Source organism: Pollachius pollachius (genome assembly GCF_949987615.1).
Source record: "Pollachius pollachius genome assembly, chromosome: 3".
Classification (NCBI taxonomy): domain Eukaryota; kingdom Metazoa; phylum Chordata; class Actinopteri; order Gadiformes; family Gadidae; genus Pollachius; species Pollachius pollachius.
This window is the reverse complement of record NC_136936.1, coordinates 39,924,533-39,946,739: the sequence shown is the minus strand read 5'-3', so window position 1 is coordinate 39,946,739 and position 22,207 is coordinate 39,924,533. Positions and strand designations below refer to the sequence as shown.

General features: G+C 42.5%; 3 protein-coding genes across 4 annotated transcripts in view; 1 reads left to right on the top strand and 2 right to left on the bottom strand.

The window, feature by feature from the left end:
• Window positions 1-823: 823 nt before the first annotated feature.
• sucla2 (succinate-CoA ligase ADP-forming subunit beta) lies at window positions 824-11,127 on the bottom strand. Its single transcript, XM_079731343.1, has 11 exons — window positions 11,042-11,127; window positions 9,310-9,490; window positions 8,058-8,157; window positions 7,453-7,615; window positions 7,016-7,144; window positions 6,664-6,802; window positions 6,286-6,447; window positions 5,096-5,238; window positions 4,874-4,994; window positions 4,420-4,508; window positions 824-2,641 (listed from the first exon to the last, which is right to left on the bottom strand). Exons 1-11 carry the CDS (start codon window positions 11,123-11,125, stop codon window positions 2,567-2,569), a joined length of 1,386 nt encoding a protein of 461 aa, XP_079587469.1. The 5' UTR covers window positions 11,126-11,127; the 3' UTR covers window positions 824-2,566.
• Window positions 11,128-11,441: 314 nt separating this feature from the next.
• On the bottom strand, window positions 11,442-14,550 carry med4 (mediator complex subunit 4). Of its 2 annotated transcripts, none has more exons than XM_079731479.1 (7): window positions 14,469-14,550; window positions 14,195-14,261; window positions 13,903-14,073; window positions 13,308-13,365; window positions 13,117-13,203; window positions 12,320-12,451; window positions 11,442-12,007 (listed from the first exon to the last, which is right to left on the bottom strand). In XM_079731479.1, exons 1-7 carry the CDS (start codon window positions 14,531-14,533, stop codon window positions 11,835-11,837), a joined length of 753 nt encoding a protein of 250 aa, XP_079587605.1. In that variant the 5' UTR covers window positions 14,534-14,550; the 3' UTR covers window positions 11,442-11,834. The 2 variants fall into 2 exon arrangements, with proteins under 2 accessions (XP_079587605.1, XP_079587606.1); XM_079731480.1 differs by having other exon boundaries at window positions 13,903-14,052.
• Window positions 14,551-15,289: 739 nt separating this feature from the next.
• The window catches only part of LOC307072685 (integral membrane protein 2B-like), an 8,064-nt gene continuing 1,146 nt past the window's right edge, over window positions 15,290-22,207 (top strand). The window contains exons 1-6 of the mRNA XM_079732095.1: window positions 15,290-15,503; window positions 19,720-19,851; window positions 20,949-21,020; window positions 21,291-21,440; window positions 21,656-21,766; window positions 22,000-22,150. Coding sequence (XP_079588221.1) covers window positions 15,420-15,503; window positions 19,720-19,851; window positions 20,949-21,020; window positions 21,291-21,440; window positions 21,656-21,766; window positions 22,000-22,150 — 700 coding nt within the window. The 5' untranslated portion in view covers window positions 15,290-15,419. The remainder of the gene's footprint in view (window positions 15,504-19,719; window positions 19,852-20,948; window positions 21,021-21,290; window positions 21,441-21,655; window positions 21,767-21,999; window positions 22,151-22,207) is intronic.

Genomic DNA, 22,207 nt, shown 5'->3' with positions numbered 1-22,207 from the left:
CCCCTGCAATCACAATCACCAACACATCAACCCCCCCTTACGACACACAGATGTACTCTGAAACCACCTAGAGATGTATTGACTTGGCTGATGTATTGGCTGCAAAACAATGTGTGGGTCTGTGTGTGCTTGTGATTGTAGACGACAGCATCGAGCAGTGACATTAGACAAACGTTTAGACTAAATCCTCTGTGAGCCCAGTTAGGCGGTTTATCATGTATTGACCTCTGTGGGTCCTTACTTGCATTTGCAGTCAGAGGGGATTTTAGGGGAACACTAGACAAAGTTCTACCTCAGCACACAGTTGAGCTGCTGGTACTAGAGTAACTTTATTTTTTAAAACTTTTAAAGAGTCCACTACACTCTGAAGCTAATATTTTCCTGTTTGACTTGAGCTCCATTTATCTTTGACAATTGATCTTCGTCGTCTAGCAACAGGCTAACAGACTAACGAGGCTGGGTGGAGGATTTCAAAGCCATTATCAATCAATCCCAGAAAATGTGATGGGATGATAGATTGGGGACATGATTGCAGAGCAGTGGAGCAGCGTGTAATTTTACAGTAGCCAGTGGCAAAGGGTTGTCATGACGATACCGGAAGAATACTTTAGTTGTACACAGCACACAAACAACATGTTTCTAGAATGTTGTGCAGCAGGATACATTTTCAGTCAGTTTCAGCTTCAATGCAGATGTAATCAATATGCACAAAGTAAATCATGAGAATTGGGACACACACCCACGACAAGATGTCTGGTATATAAATGTGACATCAACATTCCTAGGTAACTACAGGCTGAAGAAAGACAGTGAACTACAAACATGGCGTACCAGCATTTTATTCTTTGTATTTTCATTCTGCGGTACCCCGGCAGAGGACCATAAATACGTTAGAAAGAGAGAGCATCCGTTTGGTTATTTACAAGATACATTAAACGACCGACAGCTCAACTACACCTTGTTTTGAAAGGGAGGGAGGAGGGAGGAGAGAGAGAGGTGGAAAGATGTACAGTTCTGATTTGGACACCAGTCAGTGAGTTTTCATAAGGTTGTTTGAGGGATGGCTATGATGTGTAGTACGATGACACAACACAAACAGTTGTCATCTTAGACCAGGCCGGCCAACTGCAGTTATACTGCAGGAATACTAGTATGATGTACTTACCGCATGAATACCTCCTCAGTGCTGAACCAAGAACCTAAATGTTATTTTATTTGACATTAACCAGGCTTTTCAGAACATAAATCAGAACATAGCTTGCATGAGCCAACAAACAACTATCTGGCATTAGTCAACACACAGCCACCTAGCCTTAAGCAACACGCAGCTAAGCAACACAACGCTATGTTGCGTAAGCAAACACACAACTAGCCCAAAATAGCCTTCACAGGGCTAGCTAGCATTAGCCAACATACATCTAGCATACGTTAGCAAACACAGAACAAATCTATGTTTGCTGCATGTTGGCGTCTACAACCGTTGAGGTGAAGTTTACCCTATCTGGCATCAACTCTGTTTTACATCGGGGTTAATAGCCGCGGCAGGTCCTAAAGAATCATGTGCTGTGAACGGATTAGGATATCCTGAAGGGAGAAATTTGTTGAAAGGAGGTGGCGTAATAGCTTGCTAATACCTAGTCCCTTTAGCCTTTAGGGTGTGTGCCTGTCTCTTGGAGTGTAGAGGGGTAGCTCACTTGAAGGAGTTAAGCTCAGAAATAGGACCTCTGAATAATGAATAGAGACAAAGAGGTGAGGTTCATCACTGTGCGTCACCTCAATGTGTCCGTGCTAGCTTCAGGCTGGTCATGGAGGATCAGGAGCTGATGGAGGAGCTACAGGAGTTATCGTCAGGCTAATAAGAGTTAGAGAAACACTAATAGAGGAACATGAGTTAGCTTCTGAGTAATAGGGGTACAGGAAGAGCCTAGTCTAGGGCTCAGATAACCACATTGACAGACCGATAGTACGGCATTCGTGTGTTTTGCTGAACAGTCAAAGACACCTGGTTAGAACTAAAACTAAAGATCCCAGAAATATACAACCAAAGCTGCCTAAGAACTACAACTAGGGATGCCTAAAGACTATAACCAAAGGAAGGAATTTACTGTCATGGCAGTAACAACCAGCATCACGAATGCACTCATAGCTCAGTTTACCCACACTCCTTTGCAGTTTGAGGAGTTTGGATAGAGATAGCATTGAAAGTCAGTCTCAAATATCTGAGGGAAATAGGAGTGAGTGGGTTGTTGTGCGCTTTAAGTTAGTTGTATGTAAAAGGTCACGAGAAGGGGGATGGGGACCAACCTGACCTAGAAAATAGATACCAAATAGTTTACCTCTGAATGACCTCGTCGTACAACCTGAGACTGTGTGATGTCACCATACCAGCGGTGGGAGAAAGAGAGGGAAGGAGAAAGAGAGGGAAGGAGAAAGAGAGAGAGTGTGTGAGAGCGAGTGAGGGAGAGCTTTGACCATAGCTGTACGATGTGTTGACCTAGTGTACGTAGCTTGGGTGTGTGTGATGTGAACAGCTGACAGTAGAGGGGTGGGGGTCGGGGTATAGGGTTTAGATAGGCAGCTGGAAGGTGATGTCCACTTGGGCTTCCTTGGCCAGCGAGATGATCTCAGAGAGCTTCACCACCTGGAGGGAGTTAGAGAGAGGGAGAGAGATTACAATCCAACAACATGGGAGAGGTAAACAGTTGTAGTTAATATTTCAGTCAATTGAAAAATGAGTGCTAGGGTTGGAAGTTGCACTCAAAGAATCCAAGGAAACTGTAGCAATCAAAACAGTTTTTACCCAGAATAAACAGAATAATGATGGTTGATGAAGATGAACACAAATCTGCATGGAAGGCTTTTCTCAGATTACTACAAGTGTTTGCTTTACTTCCAACTGGATTTGGCAAAAGCGTCACTGATTGGCTGGAGTTTTTGAACTAAATAGTCCTGCTGCTGTATTAGGAGACCAACTGCTGCCCAGCCAAGGCCATACTGATAATAACTGCGAAACACAAACATGCATATGATGATGGTCTTACGAGGATACATTGGTTCTGCTCCGTGTTAACATCATGTTTACTGTACGCAAATTAGCAATTTCCGGCTCCAGCCGCGGCATGTTTCACTTTAGCACGCGTGACGGAAGCACACCGCTCTAAGATAGTGTGCAGTGTCTCCATGACAACAAACAGGGCTGGTTTTCCTCTGCCAATCACGGCGGCCGACAGATAAAGGTTGTGGTGCTGAAACCGTGGCTGACAGGATGGTGTCTTCCGGAACATAATAATCTCACCCCGATGGATCAAACACAACGGAACAGAACAGCGACTGCATGAGTGAAGGTTTCCATAGCAATGCATCAGTTATATTTTACTTAATTCTGATGTGTCCATGATCCATTACTGTACCACTAGTTTCATCGACCTATGTAAAGTGTGTATTCTTTACCTTCGCTATAACGTAAAATCATTTGATTCTCACTAAGATACGATCTCGGGAATTTATACATTTAAATTTTTTTATCATTCATTTAGGGACCCCAATGACTGCGTTATAATGAAGGGTGTGTGTGTGTTTGTGTGAAAGCAATGTATGACAGTCATTTTGTTTTCCTTTGCACGAGAACAAACATTTTGGTGGTCATTGGTCAATAGTGAAGTTGGATCTAAGAATGAAATACAATGCAACACTTTGATGAGCGAATGTGGCGCAACGGTAAAGAAAATTCTCTAAAACGAGCCGTGTTTTTCAATAGTTTCCTGGTTTCTAGCTTTATCAATAAATATGCATCAGTCTATTAACTACTTAATAAACACTCAACGTAAAATACATTTTCTTGTCTTAATTTGTAAAATAAAGCTATGAAACAGTTTTTTTTAATAACCTTTGCTGGCAGCATTTTATTTAAACTCTTCTTTTCTGACGAAGGCAACACTTAAATCTGCATATCGCCATCTAGAGGTGTATGCTATGTACGCAGCCACATTTTAAAGATCAGCTGTAATACACATTGGACAAAACTATCAGATCCACAAATGCAGAAATAAAAGTAATGCATTTGTGGACTGTGAAATATTTGTGTGGATATCATTTTACTAAGTGTGGATATATGTGTCGACTGTGGTACAAGCAATGTGAATTGCCCTCTGTGGGTTACAAGTAATTATGGCAGGCCTATATGATATGAAGGCGAATAAAAGCCTATATTTTCTTATGAATGAACCTGCGCACACATTTTCATTGTCATACTTTTAGAGGGAATTTGTTTGTAGAGGCAGTCGGCCATATCACTGAGGCACGGCGCCGATAGACAGCTGTGGGAAACCCTGTATACGTATTGGCGTGTGGTTGTCTTTGTAAAGGTATTGGTGTGTGTGGGTTTTTGTATAGGCATGTGTGTGTGTGTGTGTGTGTTACCATCTTGGCAGCTTCGTCAAGGTCGTCACAGGCGAGGATCTTCAGAGGACTGGCGGCAATCAGAGCTTTAGCGTCGTCCACCCTGGTCCCTAAAAACACACAACATATACCGTTATACACACACACAGTTATAAACACCATACACACACAAATCCACCGACCTAAGTTACGTTCTGACCAACTGTCAAGCCATTCTGGTTTTCTTACACTAAAGAGTCCCAGTGGAAATACCCATCGCACAGAAGCAGACTCACAGGTTACAATGTGAAATCCATAGCTGAATGTCATCATTAGGTCTGATAAACTGACTATGATGGATAACAATTTCATCGGAGAGAACGAGTGTGTGGTATAGGGAGGTTGGGTGTCCCTTGTGACCAGACTATGATGGCTATCTTGAGATAGAGAAAGAGTGGTGGAGAGAGGTGGAGAGACAGTGGGAGATCGCATGTACCTTGTAACCGGACAACGATGGGGATCTTGAGGGCCAGATCTGTGACCGCCATTATGATGCCCTGAGCGATGACATCACACCTCATGATGCCCCCAAAGATGTTGACGAGGATGGCCTGGACCTGACACACATTCGGTACATACATTCATATCTCATCACAGGTCCACATGTTTCTTGTGTGCTTTCGTTGTTTGTGGTGTTAGTGTTGGGTCCATGTCTTACCTTCCTGTCTGAGGTGATGAGCTTGAACGCCTCGGTCACCTGGTGAGCCGTGGCTCCACCCCCCACGTCCAGGAAGTTGGCGGGCGTTCCACCGTGCAGCTTGATGATGTCCATGGTTGCCATGGCCAGACCAGCTCCGTTGACTTAAAGGGTTAAGTTAACACGTAAGAGCATGGAGGCCAAATTGTTCTAGATATGTAGCTGTGTTAGGTGTATGGTTTGTGTATGCCGATTGTCCATTGCGATTTTTCCCCACGTCAATAAAGTAATCTAAACTCCAAATGCACACCACAACACTGCCACTTATCATAATTCCCCTCATCCACAAACTGCTATTCGCCGCACTATTTTACACGTTTACACAAAAAAACTGAAGCTCCATTAGAATTTAATCCTCCAAATACATGGAGCAGAAGCTCGTCTTCACTGGCTATATGAGATTGAGGCTTGAATCCATCCGTCTTCTCAGTAAGGCGATTCTTATTTGAAAATGCGGCATATCTGCATCGTGACTGATGTAAATAGTTGACGCGATTCTGTTTGTCCAATATTTCAGAAAGTTGTTTGTTACTTTCTAGCAAAATATTTGAGAAAGAAATTTGACATTCCAGTTCATATGTCTGATTATTCTTAAGAATCTAAGTTAATTGCTCTTTGAAAGGGCATACTCGCATTATTATGCCATTATATTATTATAAATATTAAGTTATTATATTACTTGCCATGAAAATGGTCTTAAAATTATAATAATATAGTTGCCCGTAATTACTTATGGGATAATACATCGTTTAACAAAGTTATTGTGACAGGCCTAAACTTGCCCCATTTGTCATGGACCTAAACCTTTGCGTTAGAGGTCAGCAATGTGTCACCTATCACTGCGGAGGCTAGTGACAAGTAATTGCTGATTGGTCGAGCAAGGAACCTAGTGTTCTGGATTTTGTTTAGCAGCCAGACATGAGAACAAAATGAATGCAGCCAGAAAAATTGAACATTGTATTCTCAGACAGTCTCACAATTCCGTTTTACGAATTTGCAGGCCGCTTCATGTCCAATTAGGGTCAGAGACGCTATACTGCCCCCTTGTGTGTATGTTAAAATTAGATGGATCTATTGCCAACATGCTATACGCTGAACTGTTAATAATGCTTCAGGCGTAAGGTGTGCTAGGTGCGTAGCCGTGCGCTCACCCAGGCAGCCGATGGTGCCGTCTAGGCCGATGTAGTTGAGGTCTGCCTTGGCGGCCTGCCGGTCCCTAGGGTCCTCCTGGGTCCAGTCCTGCATGTCAAACACCCTCTTCTGGCGATACGCCGCGTTGGAGTCAAAGTTGATTTTGGCGTCCATGCACATCACTGCCAGGGTCAGGGGTCACGATTAGTTTACCACAGAGGACGTAGCAGTCAGTCAATGTATAGAATGATGGTACAATAAACAATTTATTACTGATGTGTGACTGCACTATGTATATAACTTTAACATTAGAGCCAGACTATTCAGGATGATAAAGGGCAGTCCCTGTGTATTTATTTGAGTTTCTGTCTGCCTTGTGTGTGCATTGGTTTGTGTACCGATGCCCGAGGCGTCCTCAACCATTGGGTTGATCTCCAGCATGGATGCGTCGTACTTCATGAAGACGTTGTACAGTTTGATCATGTTCTCTGCTGCTTCCTTCACCAGCGGCTGCGGGAACCCCATCTTCTCAGCTATCTAAAACACACACACACACACACACACACACACACACACACACACACACACACACACACACACACACACACACACACACACACACACACAGTAGCTGTAAGTCACATACACCTCTAGTACTCTAGCTGCAAGGGACACACACCTCTAGTACACACAGGTCCAGCTGCTCATTCCTGCTACATATTTATAGTTATGCAAATAAATGGTGGCTACCGAAACGGCCTGCTCCATCTTGATGCCCTCTACGATGTCGATAGGCTCCTTGACGATGGCGTCCGGGTTCTCCGCCGCAACATCCTCAATGTTCACGCCACCCTGGGAGCTGCCAATCAGCACAGGGCCCTGAGATGGGGCATCAGGGCGAGACAGAGACAGAGAGACAGAGAGAGTTAACCCAGCCGACCCTCCTGGAGAGTGAGCCATCTAAGGGGTCATGGTTTCTGTAGCCAATCAGGACCACTTTGATTTGGTAACTTGGCAACACAAAGAAGCTGCAGCAGCTGTGTCTGCCTGCTTTCCCTGTTCCCTAGAGCCACCACAACAGCTGATACATCAGTGCGTTGCTAACCATGCCACAGACATTAGCCCCATCTAGCACTGATACGGAACTACAGCTACAATGATTCACGGGACTGTGTGTGTGTGCTGACCTTGAAAGACCTATCCATGGTGATGGCGAAGTAGTACTCCCTGCGAGGGTACCTGCGCTCACAGATGAACACCTGGTTACAGATACGCCCCGCCTCCCCCGTCTGCTTGGTGTACAGCTTCCGACCAATCATCTGAGAGGAGATGTCACGCGCCTCCTCTGGTCTGGGAGGAGGGAGGAAGAGTAATATTATAATTAATGAATAGTCTTAATAAAGTACTCTATTTTCATTTTTGCCTTATGTGATTTTGTTGAAATATTATAATATATATATATATCATTTTTTATTGTTAAATAGAAATTCAAATTTGAATCGAAGAGAGAGAAGGGAGAAAGGAGGAGACAGGAAAGTGAACTGAGACTATGTTAAGTCATCAAGGTTTTCATTGTGATGGTAGCTGACCTTTTCAATATCTTTCTGAAATAAGATTTACCCATTTTAAATATTTACGCAAATTGAAAATCGTTATGTGATGATATGAAATAAAAAAATGTATGGGAAAGGAAAAACTGTTTTTCCAAGGGATGGCTAGGATAGCAAAGCAGATGCCATGTTTGAGAGGTCATTAGCCATGCTTGAGAGGTCCGTAGGAGATATCAACTCACGAGTAGACGATCTTCACGCCTCCTTTCAGCCCACCCTCAAACGTCCCCTTCCCTCGGCCTCCGGCCAGCACCTGGGCTTTCACCACCAGATCCTTGGAGTCTACACACACATTTGAATTATTTTTCTTTTTCGAAAATGTAGAGGCAAGTACACACAAACATTTTATACACTTTTGAATCCTTGCGAGCTACCGTTCTTGTTCCACTTCTTTTTGTTTTATTGGCGGGTGCTTGATTGAACCCTTCTCATCACTGCATGTTACAGCTAATATTCTACTAACTGCTAGCTTCTTTACCGTCTGGGAATAGCAAACACATCGTTAGCTACCTTAAACGTTCACACACTGCCAACCTTTTGCATTATATTTTGTATATAAGAAATGTAAAAAATACGTGAGATTTACGGGCAAATATGTAAAAGGAGGGACAGCGGGACAGAAGGGTAAAATACGGGAGAATCCTATAAAAAATGGGAGGGGTCAATAGGTATGACACAAAGACATACGGAATTAAGGAGGAGGAAACCATTATGTCCCCTGGATCTAGGATGGCAACAAGCAGACATTAGAGAAATCACAGCCAGTACCTTGGGGCTGGGAGTCAAATCTCCTAACCAATAGACTATCCTGCTGTGGTCTGTGTTGAAATTCTGTGAAGTTATTGTGGAGCAACTTCTAAAGGTCATGGCACTGAACCAGCACTATGTTTAGACTCTGTGTCTTCATATGCAAGTACATAGGGCTCTCTGTGTGTGTGTGTGTGTGTGTGTGTGTGTGTGTGTGTGTGTGTGTGTGTGTGTGTGTGTGTGTGTGTGTGTGTGTGTGTGTGTGTGTGTATTTATAGCCCAAGAAGGTTATCGGTCAGCTTGAGGGTCCTTCAGGGTGAGCAGGTCATTGTGCATGTCTCTGCTGGTATGAATCTCAGCAGTTCAAAGGCCTAAAGGACTAAAGATAAATACTGGAACTTAAACGATCATATATATGTTGTATGTAATTTATATTTGTGTTGTGTTGTCCTTTTATTTCCCTGTTATGTAAGGGATGCATGCTTTTTTGCATGAAAATACCTCTGTTAAAAGTTTGATTTGATTCGATATGTAACCCAGTCAAAAAAAGGAAGTATACTTTCATACCAAGCCCCTTGAATTCTCCCCCCTGCAGGTACAAGCGGTCTAGGATCGGATATAATATACAGATAGTAAAAGTGGTCTAAGGTTGGGGTTAGCACATCATAGGAAGTATCATGTCCTCACCGATCTGTTTGGCAACGGAGTAGGCCTCATCAGAGGAGCTGGCCACCATGCCATCAGGGACGGCGATCCCTGCTTCCTTCAGCAGGCCAAGGCTCATGTACTCATGCAGAGACAGACCCCTCTTCTGCTGCTGCTGCTGGCTGCCATGGCAACCCAGAAGACCCGAGGAGCCACCGAGAACCTGGGGGGAGGGAAGAGGAGGGAGTGTTTACTAACCAAGGTGAGGTCCGAGATAGGCTGCTTTACAAATTCTGATTGCGATTTGTTTATTGAATATGGGGCAAATTGTTGCAGTTACCATTTTTCAGCCCAAAATAAATATGTTAAAATAATTTGAGAAGTATAGCAAGGCGTACAAATATTTTGAGAAATACATTTCCCAAAGTACAAAATGTGGATACATAAAACAGTATGCAGAGCTTTGAGAAGAAAGATTAACACTTTCTTTGACAGCTGTTGTTTTCATGTAAACTTGTTTACATGCCTTCCTGATGAGGGCGCTGTGAGGGGGGTCTTACTACATACATACATACCCGTTTAATACCACATTCACACGGTGCAATACACACACTTTCCTGATCCTTACTTGCATGATGCAGTTTCACCCATCCCACATCCATCCATTTCATTTCCTGACCATTAACCATACCAGATCCTTCCATAAAGTATCCATCTCTAACCTCTGTAATTTATCTCTTGATAAATTGATAACAGGTATGTATCAATTACCACCTTATGTAACTCCAACCAAGTAACTAAACGTAAGCATCTCACCTAATACCCAAAGTTTATGCATTAGGTAGGTTACAATCTGAAACCTATTTAAACTGACATTCTTTGACCTACTACCTAAATTTAACCATCTCTAACCATCCAATAATAATAATCCCAGAAAACACCATATACCTGATATTTGTAGTGAGGCCACTCATCGAACAAGCTTATTAGTGATTTGGAAACAGGAACCATTGACTGGAGGCTCGAGAAATCACTGACTAGGCATTCAGTTGAATCTGAAATTTCTCAACAGAGCTCTAAAGTGATGTGACTAACAACTCGCAACTTATACCAACAAAACCCATTAAAGAAACCCAGTATTTACATACATGCTATTATGGGAAGGGTTCCAATATATTGTCCTATCGGTTATGCGGTTTACATTCAAAAATGCTTTGGGTAATTAATTGTGTTGTTGTTGTGACATGTTCTAGCTTGTGGAGGAGATGGTGATAACACAAAACACTGCCAACACAGTCGAGGCTTAAACCAGGATCACAGGGCCCCGTCTAGCACCTCATAACTTAAACCTAATAGATAATAGATAAATAATCATTTTACAGGGGAGGTTTGGGCAGACAGTCCGTCAAACGGGCAAGTGACGTCACTGACAGCAACTGCTGGAGGTCACCGGGCAACTATGGTAGCCATTTAATGAAACATTATCATCTGCCGTTTCAGAAATGAGGAGTTGTTAAAAACCTTTCTCAAAAAGGACAAATAGATGTGATACTAGTAATGGAGTAGCTGTGTTTTCTTCTTGGGCGCTGACAGCTTGCTAGCAGTAGCTCTGGTTAGCACGCCAATGGAAAGTCAATGGAGAGTGAGCTAATGTCAGGGTTGACCCTGCTCCGTTTTACGCCCAGATTTTGTCCGTAAAGGACAACCAAACGCCCTAATCGACATGTCCACTGAAAGCCGAGACTCTTCCCTATCATTTCCTAACCCAGCTCACCTTTGAAGCGGAGGTAATAGTGGTCTTTGCCCCGGAGTTTCTCAGGCTGGCCGTCAAGCGGCTACAGATCAGGGACGCCGCCATGTTTCCTCTACTGCAGAATTATCTATTGCGCCTGCGCGATGAGACAAGCAGGCTTCTTTTTTTTTTTGTTTTTTGCAGATGCACACATTCCTCTACGACCCAGAGCTCAGAAAAAAGGTTCCTATTTAAACATAAATATATAGATACATATGGTACCTATATAAAATACAAAACTGTTTCATTTGTTTATTTTTTAAGTTTTTTTTACATTTGCAATACATATTACACACACAATAATAAATTCTTCGTACACGCACTGAAAGACAAAGAAAAACGACCCTGAAACATATTCAAATGTTTATTTACAAGGTGAGTATGTACATACCTATATACATTTGAAGAAAATCAAATCAAAACCTTGGTTTGTTTCTTCAATCCATAAACTCCATATACTGCTGTACTGAATTACAGTTTCACATTTCACACCCGACCCATTAAGTAAAACAGAAGCTATACTAACAAAGGTGTACCAATAGGAGATTTGTGACACAAGTTTTGGATTTGTTTGCAATTTGGGAGGGATGAATAATGCACAGATACACACTTAAAACAGCTGGAGTGAAGGTAGATGTTTTCTGAGGGGATTTGGACAGAATTTAGGCAATCAGTTGAATAGATCATTTAAATGTGGTCAGCTGTGGAGAAAACAGAGTGAGACTGTAGTTTTAAGGAAACACCTCGACATACACACATTCTCTCTCTCTCTCTCTCAGTCAGAGTCACTGCTGCTGCTGGAAGAGTCCGTTGACATGGCCTCCACCTCATCCTCGTTCTCCTTGTTATGACCAGGCGGCTCCAGACCAAAGTCGTTGCCATGGTGAGGGGGCAGCATCCCCACGGAAACGTCAGAAGACTGCCAGGGGTACTGGGGGGTCAAGACGTCTTGGGGAAAGAGGGGGGAACAGGTTAAAACTTTAACACTGACAGTGTTCTCATACCATTCTAAACTCTAAGATGAAAGACAAAGGATTTTCATCCAGGGCGACATAAACCATACAGCAGGATATGAACCAAGAGGGACGAAAATCCTAACTGATCAAACAATTTATCAAAAGGTTTAGGTTGTATATATATATATATATATATATATATATGCATTGTTTTCTGCTATGTATCCAGAATTTTTAGCATATTCAAGACTGAATCTGGAGTATGCAGACCGGTCTAAATTGGAGACTCTATGACTACACTGACCTGGCAATCTCCCAGCAGCCAGTGCGTCACCTGGCAGATGTCCGTTCACGCCATTGGTCGGCAGGTTAGCCATGTGACCCAGCAGTCCACTACGCATCTCCATGTCTGTTGGATATGGCCTGCGAGGATCACCTGGTGTAAACAGGATAACAAAAAACAGATTAATAACCTGGTATGAACACGATTACAAAAAGGATTTATAGCATGGTGTAAACCGGATTATGCTATACAGAGTAACATATTTTTTTTAAATAAAAATGCATTTTCTATGAACCGCAGGAGTGGTAAAATGTGGTTGTGTGTTTCTAAATACCACAAATAAGCCACTCCGTAGTATAAGCTGCCTCTTATTACGCATCTTTGCCCTGAACCGAATGTACGGCCCAATGCCTGTGTCAAACAGTAACTAAATTGCAACTGCCAGCCGTTGCCAGTCAACGGATGGTTGACCGGCCTTGAGTAATTTGAGAAAATGCCTATTCAAGCTTTAGCAAAACCCTGACATTTTTGACGGATTTAGGAAAAAGCATATTTACTAAATCTGCATAATTTTTTTAATTCAGACGTGGAGGCTTTGAACTATCGTTCATGGACTGAGAACACATTGTGGAATACAATCTTCCTTATTTATTTATTTTTTTAAGAGGTTATCTTTTACTTGCAAACCTCAAATGTAAATTAGCATAGGGATATGCTGGTGATGTAGGCAAAACTACGGCAGCTATATGTAACACTTGAGCATAGTTTTGCCTGAATAATTTGACCCAGAATAACAGTTCTGGAGAGGTGGGTTGTACCTGGGAGCCAGTTGAGGGGAGCACACACAGCGTTGCTGGCACTGATCCGGTGAGCGTACTTGATGAGTTCCTCCGATGAGATGCTCCCTGGAAAACACACCACCGCTTCAGCTCTCATAGTAAAAGTCACACAAAAAGCTTCTCTCATTGGAGGAAAAGCAGGAAGTGAGGAGGATGAGTGCTAAGCTTACCCTTCTTGGCTTTGTCAATAGATTTCAGTTTCTCCTTTGCTTGATAGACAGCTGTGGCCTGAGAGAGTCAGAGAGAGATAAAGAGAGAAATATATAAAGAAACAGACAGAAAAAATATACAGGACCATATATATAGTTGTTTTAAATAGGAAGTTGTGTCCACAGCTATTAATAAAGAATTACCTCGACAATAGCAGGAGAAGAGCCAGCAACCCTCTGGTTGCCTGGCAACTAGAACTACATGCTGAGCTACTGCCCAAGCAGTATTAACAACAGCATTAGTCAATTTTACTATTTAGCTGCTTTTATCCAAAGTGAGCTATAATACACATCAGGGGTTAAGGAATCTTGCTCAAGTATGTCTAAAGGTAGACTTGGGAATATTTTGGTGAGTCGAAAAGCTTAACCATCAGAGTATGTCCTGCAGTACAGCTAGTAGCGGGTGGTTATACTAGAACTAGAATTAGTGATACAGTAGTAGTAGTAATGGACCTAGAGGCATTGGTAAGAGTAGTAGTAATAGTATGATTATCTTATACTTATATAGTAATATATGTAGTAATACACTAGTTGTAGTAGAAGAAGGTGTACCAACCAGGATGTGTTCTGCCTCCTTCAGCTGTTTCTGGAGCTGTTGGATGTCGCTGTCTCTCTTCTCCACCTCTTTCTCCAGGAGGAGCATCTCCTCCTGGACCCGGCCCTGCTCCCTGCCCACCTCCATCAGCTCCTGCAACTCCCTGTCCCTCTGGACCAGCAGATCTAGGATCTAACATACCCACACAAAAAAAGCCACACTCTGACTGTCTGTTATTTACCAACATCTGACGTTGATTCTTCTGAATAAAAGATTAAACGAAAAGCATCGGATCAGATCCATGAAGTCATACCTGTGTATCCTCGCCTGCTTGCGGGAGTTTCTGGCTTCTGGATAAGGCCAGCATTTCTATCAGCTCCCTAAAACAAAAGACTATATATTCAGGAAATGCAAGAGTATTTTTGATTGTTATTGAAAGTATTAAAGTCTTTCAAGCTGTGTAGTCTTCGACATTTTCATTGGGAGATGGATAACTGTTTGTACACTATCTTAGATAGGAAACCAACTTCTGTATGAGAAGGTGTAAATGAAAAAGATTGATACTCTAAGATCTCGAAGTACTTTACCTGGATAAAACTTCCAAATCATCCAAAACAGACAACAACCGCTCTTTAGTTGCCTTTTCAGCCATCGTCAGATATTATTTTCACTTCTACGCATGTCAGGAAATGTGCTTGCGATGAAAGGAAAACCAGTCAGTGGTAAATTCAACTCCGTGCTGAGGAGCGACGCCTGCTGGCAGGGAGTTCTTGAAGGCTTATGTTACAAAACCATTTGTATTTATTTACTTTGGTTTTACTGGGTATCACATATCCACTTAGCATATGCCCCTGTATAATGCTTTAGACAACATTTCAAATGTTAAGAAGAATACGATTCATAACTGTATTTCATCATAAAGACGTACGCATTTTGTATTTCGTTGCGGCAACATGTTTCGTTTGTACGTTGCCAGTTTTTCAAACATGATCCTCCTGATACACATTTAACGCGATGACCTCATGAACGATTACATGCTAAGATTGATAACAAAACCTTAGGAAATCCAATAGCATCAATATTTGTTGAATCCTAGAAATATGGTTAAAGCAAATAAACGTAGCATGCCTAAACTCATCTTGACCAATATGAGAAATTAAAGTGATAGCAACGTTTTATGTTTTGCGGCAAATACTGGCTTTGATTTTAAGGATCAAACACGCGTTTACCATATATTCCTTGCAATAATACTGCATTTACTCTATTGAGAATCGTGTTGATACGTAAAGCGGTATACATTTTTTAATATGTTATATATTAAGTGGCAAATGTTTCGCCCTGCAATGGCCTTTAACTCGGAAGTCCTCTCCATAATAGGGGGATATTGTGTTGGTGAGGCAACCTAGTGTAGTCCTCTGGTGGTTCAGTGCGCACATACACAGCTCGAAGAGGAGGAGGTGCACAAAGCTACAATCCCGGAGCATTCTTGCGAACTTTTTTGTTATTATTTTTTAATTGACAAATAATCCATTAGCACGATGGTTAAGGTGTCTTTCAACTCCGCCCTGGGGCAGAAGGAAGCGAAAAAGGACGTCGAGACGCTGATCCCAGAAGACGAAAAAGTAAGTGAAAATGGTGGAAGCCAAACGATTAAGTCAACAAAGACCGAAAGCAAACATTTGAACTCGGTATTGGATTTTCCCTGATGTTTTTAGTTGTAGTGTAGTTAATCAAAAGTCCACACTGTAGTATTGCTAACTCACTCTAGCTATCCCCTCTAACTTTTATTTTACATCTGTTGGTTGGCAGACGAATATCGATGCATACACAGAAAATCTATTTTTTAACCCTGCCTGCTCCCCAATGAAAGCTAACTGTTAGCTGAATTCATTGTAAGTCATTCTTTATACAAGCTTCTCTTAATTTACTATATAGGAATGGACTAGTAGAAACTAACACGTTCTTTTTTGAGGGCACCCAGGTTTCTGTTATATAATTCATCGTCTAACCTCAGTAGGTCTTGTGGGCAGATAACGCTACAACGTTAGCTGTATAACAATTATATTGATTAACTGTGTGTGTTTGTGTTTATGAGAGTGTCACGCCATTAGACGGTCAGCAAGGTCAGTTTCTCTCTTCCTTCTGTTTTGCATTGTTCCTGCATTATATATTTTCCTGTCAGGGTTGGCTAACGGCCAATATTTGCTGGGATGTAGCAACAAGCTAGGAGAAAATAATGATTAGAAAATAAAATAATGTAACTATAAGTGTTCTGTTACGGTTACTTATCATCGTTTATTTATTTAGTAAAACGTTTAAAAGCAATAGTAAGCCAATCCATAACTTCTTGTTTCAGTTTTTACTCTAATAAATCTTAAAACCAGATGCCGTTTTTTTTTTTTTTTTACCTCTCTTGGGTTAACTGGTGTGCACATGATGCCTCTCAAAGAACACTGCTAAACATGTCTCCACATCCAGAGGGGCAGGATAGTCTAGTCCTAGCCCAAATGTTCCGGGTTCGATCCCCAATGTCTGCAGCCTAACCTGATGACTTTCTTGAGCAAGTTGCCCACTATTTCCTTCCTTCTCCACGATGATGTATTGAAAAAGTGTCAGAGAAATGGTATAATATTAAATAGCTGGCCTGGTAAATTGTTGACCCAGAGCAGGGACAACAAAACGCCTCCTCTCTCCAAATGTGGTATGCAGAGCACTGGGTTGAACCGTTTTGGGACTCTTATCTCCCTGTTTACAAAATTCCATTTAAACTCTCAACAGTGTTGTAGATGACTCCAATATTCACCAAACAGATCTTGTGGCTCGGTGATGGACGTTTAGTGTTCAAATCCCACTGGATCCATGCTGTGTGAAGTCAGCTTGATGTCCCTATCTTCCCACCCTCTGACATTGCTGATGATGATGCCTCACCAGAATAAAAACTGGGTCTAAAGGACCAGCTTTATCAGCCCACCAAACCCACCAATTTATTTATTTATCACATTACTTTTGATCTAAACACAACTATCCTGACCGATAGCCTGAACGCAACCAACTGAACTGCATGCTGTCAGATGTGTTCTGCTGTGTGTTGTTATTGGGGCCTGAGACATGAGAGAGGTTGGAAAGGATTATTTTCTAAGCCCCCAGACTCCGCTAGCGGGCGCCCGCTGTTAGCAGCCATAGCAGGGCATGTGATTAGCACGGCTTGCTAGCCCCATAGCAGGGTGTAGGATTTGTACGGTTTGCTATCCCCATAGCAGGGCATGTGATTATCATGGATTTCTAGCCCCATTGCAGGGCATGGGATTAGCATGGCTTGCTAGCCCCATAGCAGGGCAAGGGATTAGCGTGTCAGGCTGGACAGGAAGGAAAAAACAACCTCTGTTCACCCAACTGTCACCCCATGCTATCCTACAGACAGCCCTGGTGCTTCCCAGGACAGGCTGGCACCTGTACAAATGCCTACTCTGATGATGCTAACTTCCTTCTCAGGTGCTCATTTCTTTATTCTAGCCCGCTACATTGGGTCTGCTGGAGAGATAATAGTAAATAAACAGATGTTGATGTCCTTAGCATTATCCCAGTGCAATGTTTGAAATATTATTAATAATGAATTATGGTACATTTATAGTATGAAATGTAGTTCGATACTTTGCAGATATGGGCTATATTATTGACAGGGTTAATTTAGTCCAACGAGCGACGTTCGACGTAGGAGTGGAGGTGTCTGTGTGGACCTAGCTCTGGGGTGTTGAGGTTATTCCACCCCAGACGGAAACACACCATCGTCAGCCCTTTCCAGTTCTACGCTGGAGATCGTGTTTCACTTTGAAACCTGCGGGCATCTGAAACTCAAGATTCATTGTGATTGGTGATCTGCTTTGGTCTCCATAGTTACAGAAACAAGACCTCCTCCTCCTCCAAGGGGAGGTTCTGTACTGGTCAGTCCACCAGGGTCTGCAGGCAACCCATACCTTTTATACCGTGATACTACCCAGGCCTAGAACACAATCCCTTTTTTAACAAGACCACAGCTCATGTACTGATAACTGATATCTTAATATACTGATGAGATTTAGCATTATACGCTTAAGGGAAGTGGTGTTATAAGACCTGTTTTTAAGGTTTGAGGTTAAAGGTCTTAAGTGTGTGTCTGGTTGTGCAGTTGGCCTGTCTGGTGTTGTCTGTTAAAGGGTTGTCTCGACACTCATATCTTTGTATAGTTCTCTCTTTCTTGGTAAACATATATTCTATTTATATTTTCTACTGTGTTTGGTCAGGGCAGTTCCTCTTCTTACATTGCTTAACTTCAGATTTCTATTTCCACCAACACACAAAGAAAGACACAGTGAATAAACATTCAATACTATTGTCAAGTTCACTGGTAGAGCGGTAGATATGTTGTGGCAGACCTCTTCAGACTAGATAACAACTATTTAGTCATTTAGCAGACATTGTCAGGAGGAACAGGTAGGGTATTGGGCAGCTTGCTCAAGGATGTTGTCTACAGGTAGACTCTGTGGACATAGCCAATCTAATTCAGAACCTTTCAGAAAGAGTTTGACCCCCTCACTACCAGACTATTCTGCTTCGGAGATCCACTCCAGGGTGTTGCTATCTGGCATAAAGAGCCCATCCTGTTTCCTCAGAGGGTTGGGTGGGGAGTTCCAGGGAAAACGGGTCATTAGAGGGTGCACTGCCAACAATAATAAAGCGGTTTTTTAGAGGAATGGATTATTGGCAGATACATTAATTATTCAGCTTTTTGGTGTGTGTGTGTATGATGTCATGGCAGTATATCATTGCGTGATAATTTTATGATAAAATAAAGAAGAGGATACGATGTGTTGATAGTATAATTGGTTATTATGTAGGCCATGGGTTTTTAAACCATTTCCTCTAAATCTTAGTCCATGGGATCTTATCATCGCAGAGTACTCAGAAAACTCTTGGAAGTACACCAATCGCAAATTCCGCTGGGCCTTGGAGTGTTCTGTGCTTCATCAACATCCCATCTCCAAACCAAATCCTGATCCATTTTCGGTCCTGACCCATAGTTTAAACACTGATGGATGACTTATTGTGCTACTGGAGGTTCTGGATTCTATTATAACTAGGGCGTGAGCAGACGAGGTGAAGTAGGTTTCCAGCTCATGTTTTGTGAAAAAGGAGAAGCTCTGTTCATGCCCCAACACTGAGCGGTCTGTTGCCTGTGTGCGAGTATTATGGGATGTGTTTGAGCTTGTTGAGAAACTTCCCTATTGCATGTTTTCGAGAGAGGAAGCGATTAGGAACAACGTTTCAACAGGGGACGTGACTTTGGCTCAAAGTCCTCACAAGCACAAAGTACACACCAACACACATTTATATTATTATTGGTATGTGTTGATGTTTATCTGCAAGCCCTGCCATCTAAAAATGCATTGACAGCATCCATGTGTTGTGTTGAGTTAGTGTTACCTCAAGCCTGTGTTTCCAGCTCTCTCCTTCCACACATCGATTTTAGGTTGTACTTTACTTGTTTTGTTAGTTTTTTGTTTTTGTTTCACTTTTTGAACCTTGTCTTTTTGTTGACACAGCAATGATCGTAAACACACACATCTGTTTTGAAGTGTGTGTGTTTATCTGTGTGCTGCCTGGGTTGAGCTGAGCAGCAGCAGATCTCCCATGCCCCACTCCCTGATGAGGAATGTTTCACCCCCCCGCCCCTACCCTACCCTACCTGCTGCCTAGGGGTACAGCGTCGCATGTGCCGCTGCTAAGAACTCTGGGAAAGCCTGGTAAACTACTCAGAGTGCTTTTACTGACTTCTTGTGTTCTATGTGTGTGATCCTGTAGGACCCGGAGGCGGGGGTGGCAGTGCGCGGGCCGTCGCGGGCATGGGGCTGGTGCATGTGTCTGGGCCTCGCCCTCATGCTCTCTGGCCTGGTGGTGGGCGGAGCCTACCTTTACCGATACTACATCATGGAGGTGAGAAAGTCAAACGCACGCACACTGAATAGTCTACTATAGGGCTGCTCGATTATGGGAAAAATCATAATCACAATTACTTTGGTCAATATTGAAATCACGATTATTCAAACGTTTATTTTTGAGTTTGAAAACATGTATTTATTCAGCATGCCTCTCCGATTTTTTTCTTTTGTAACTGAGAACTTTAAAATTTCGCCTTAAAAAAATATATACAAAATGGTCCAAAAGAAAATGTTCCAATCTAAAATGATGTACAGATATGTATCCAGCTGTTCTGCCCTTTCTATAAAACATTTTAAAAAATGTTAATTATGTCGATTATGATAATTTTGTGATTGTTTGACGCTAAAATCGAAATCGCGATCAAAATTCAGTTATACGCTCAGCCCTATTCGACTAGTAGACTATTAAAACCACTAGTCAACACTATTTAACACGGCGCATTAAGTTTTGAGTTTTCCTGAACTCAGCAGTACTGCAGTAAAACAGTATCTCCCACTCACACAAACTTGCTGGGGGTTTAGTCCAATCAGATTGCGGCTCATTTGTAAACATCGACGCAGAGCGAATCGAGGACTCTTCTTTTTCACATATACCTATATGGTTCCTGCCTGCATCAGTTTACCCTTAAAGGTGCATTAACTTGAGATGTGGTGGGGCACGAAGTTTTGAGTAAGGCATTTTTAAAACACCCAAAATCAGCTATAACATTAAACATTGTCGTTTTGGACTGTACTGCCAACCTATTGGTTGGTGTGTCGAGTCATGCGCACCAGGTCAAAGGTTACTAATTTTAATATCGAAGCAAGTCCACACCATGTCAACGTATCGTGTGGTCAGGCGCAAGTCCTCCCCTCAAGTTAACCCACCTTTACTTGTTGTATTAGAGACCTTTTCGACAAGAAGTTACCATTGTTATTTGCTGATATAAATATGATATATCCCGTAATTAATTGACCATTCAACTACATTTTGGGAGTAGTTGACAACTGCTTAAATGAGTAGTCGTGAATACAGACGCATACACACAGCTTGAGAACATAACACATACTTCATAATTTTACTTTGTCTCTCTCTTTCTCTCCCCATCCCAGGAGGGCAGGGTGTTTGTGTGTGGGGTCAATTATCGTGAGGAAGACTACATGGTTCTAGAAGATGATGATGATGTGAGTCACACGGCAACTTTGGGTCCTGAATTGATCTCCGTCCGGTACCATGGGCTGTGATTGGCCGACTACCCTGTGTCCTGATTGGCTGATGGTCCTGTACCTTGTCATGTGGTTGGCTAATGGTCCTGTACCATGCATCCTGATAGGCTTACTGTCCTGTTCTTTGCGTCCTGATTGATTGTCAATCCTCTATCTTGCATTCTGATAAGCCGACTTCCTTGTCAAGTGCATCATTAGATGACTCCTCTGTACCGTGTGTTACGATAGATCAGGGTGAACCTGCCATCCAAGTACCAGATGCGCCAGCTGCAGGAGAGTGTGCGGGTGCTAGAGAGAGAGCAGGTGGCCCTCATCAACGTCCCTGTACCAGAGTTTGAGGACACCGATCCCGCTGACATCGTCCACGACTTTGAGAGGGTCAGAACACAAACACTACCTACCATAACATTGTACAATTGACCACTCGGTTATTATAAATATATTCTATCATTGTTCACTTGTTAATATTACATATATATATTGTAATTTTATATTGTCATATTTTACAACCTTTTTACTATCACATACTATATCCTTTACTATCAAACACTATCACTAAATATAAATCCCTCTGTTGTTGTTGTTGTCTCCAGAGGCTGACTGCCTACCTGGACCTGAACCTAAACAAGTGCTACGTGATCCCCCTCAACACCTCTGTGGTCATGCCCCCGAAAGACTTGATGGAGCTGCTGGAGAACATCAAGGTAACCTCATCTCCCCTGTTGTTATGGTTACTGGGGCTCTCCTCAGCCTATTGTTACGGTAACTTTTTACGGTTACGGGCCTTTGGTGACATTTGTGGTATGTTCTGAAATGTGTCAGTATGTGTGATGGCTATATGCTATGGCTATTGATATGAGATCGACTCATACCTGTTCCCTAAGGAGGTGTGTTACGTTCACGGTATGAGGAGGATGTTGTGGTTCTGTGATTATAGATGGGCTCATACCTGCCCCAGTCTTATCTGCTCCATGAGGAGATGGTGGTGACAGAGAGGCTTCACCATGTGGACCAGCTGGGATACTACATCTACAGCCTCTGTCGTGGCAAGGAGACCTTCAAGCTTCAGCGCCGGGAACGCATCATCGGTACTGCCCTAAACCTTATAACTTATACTGCATTGGTACTGCTACACATAATGGATT

What these genes read in the sequence shown, in the direction of transcription:
- sucla2 (XM_079731343.1), bottom strand. Translation starts at nt 11,125, where the DNA reads ATGGCGGCGTCCCTGATCTGTAGCCGCTTGACGGCCAGCCTGAGAAAC. An exon ending in TGAGGACGCCTCGGGCATCG is followed by an intron (nt 6,448 to 6,663) that starts GTACACAAACCA and finishes TGACCCTGGCAG; the next exon opens with TGATGTGCATGGACGCCAAA. An exon ending in TTGACGAAGCTGCCAAGATG is followed by an intron (nt 2,642 to 4,419) that starts GTAACACACACA and finishes AACTCCCTCCAG; the next exon opens with GTGGTGAAGCTCTCTGAGAT.
- med4 (XM_079731479.1), bottom strand. Translation starts at nt 14,533, where the DNA reads ATGGCTGAAAAGGCAACTAAAGAGCGGTTGTTGTCTGTTTTGGATGAT. An exon ending in GATTTGGAAGTTTTATCCAG is followed by an intron (nt 14,262 to 14,468) that starts GTAAAGTACTTC and finishes CTTTTGTTTTAG; the next exon opens with GGAGCTGATAGAAATGCTGG. An exon ending in GGCTGCTGGGAGATTGCCAG is followed by an intron (nt 12,008 to 12,319) that starts GTCAGTGTAGTC and finishes TCTTTCCCCAAG; the next exon opens with ACGTCTTGACCCCCCAGTAC.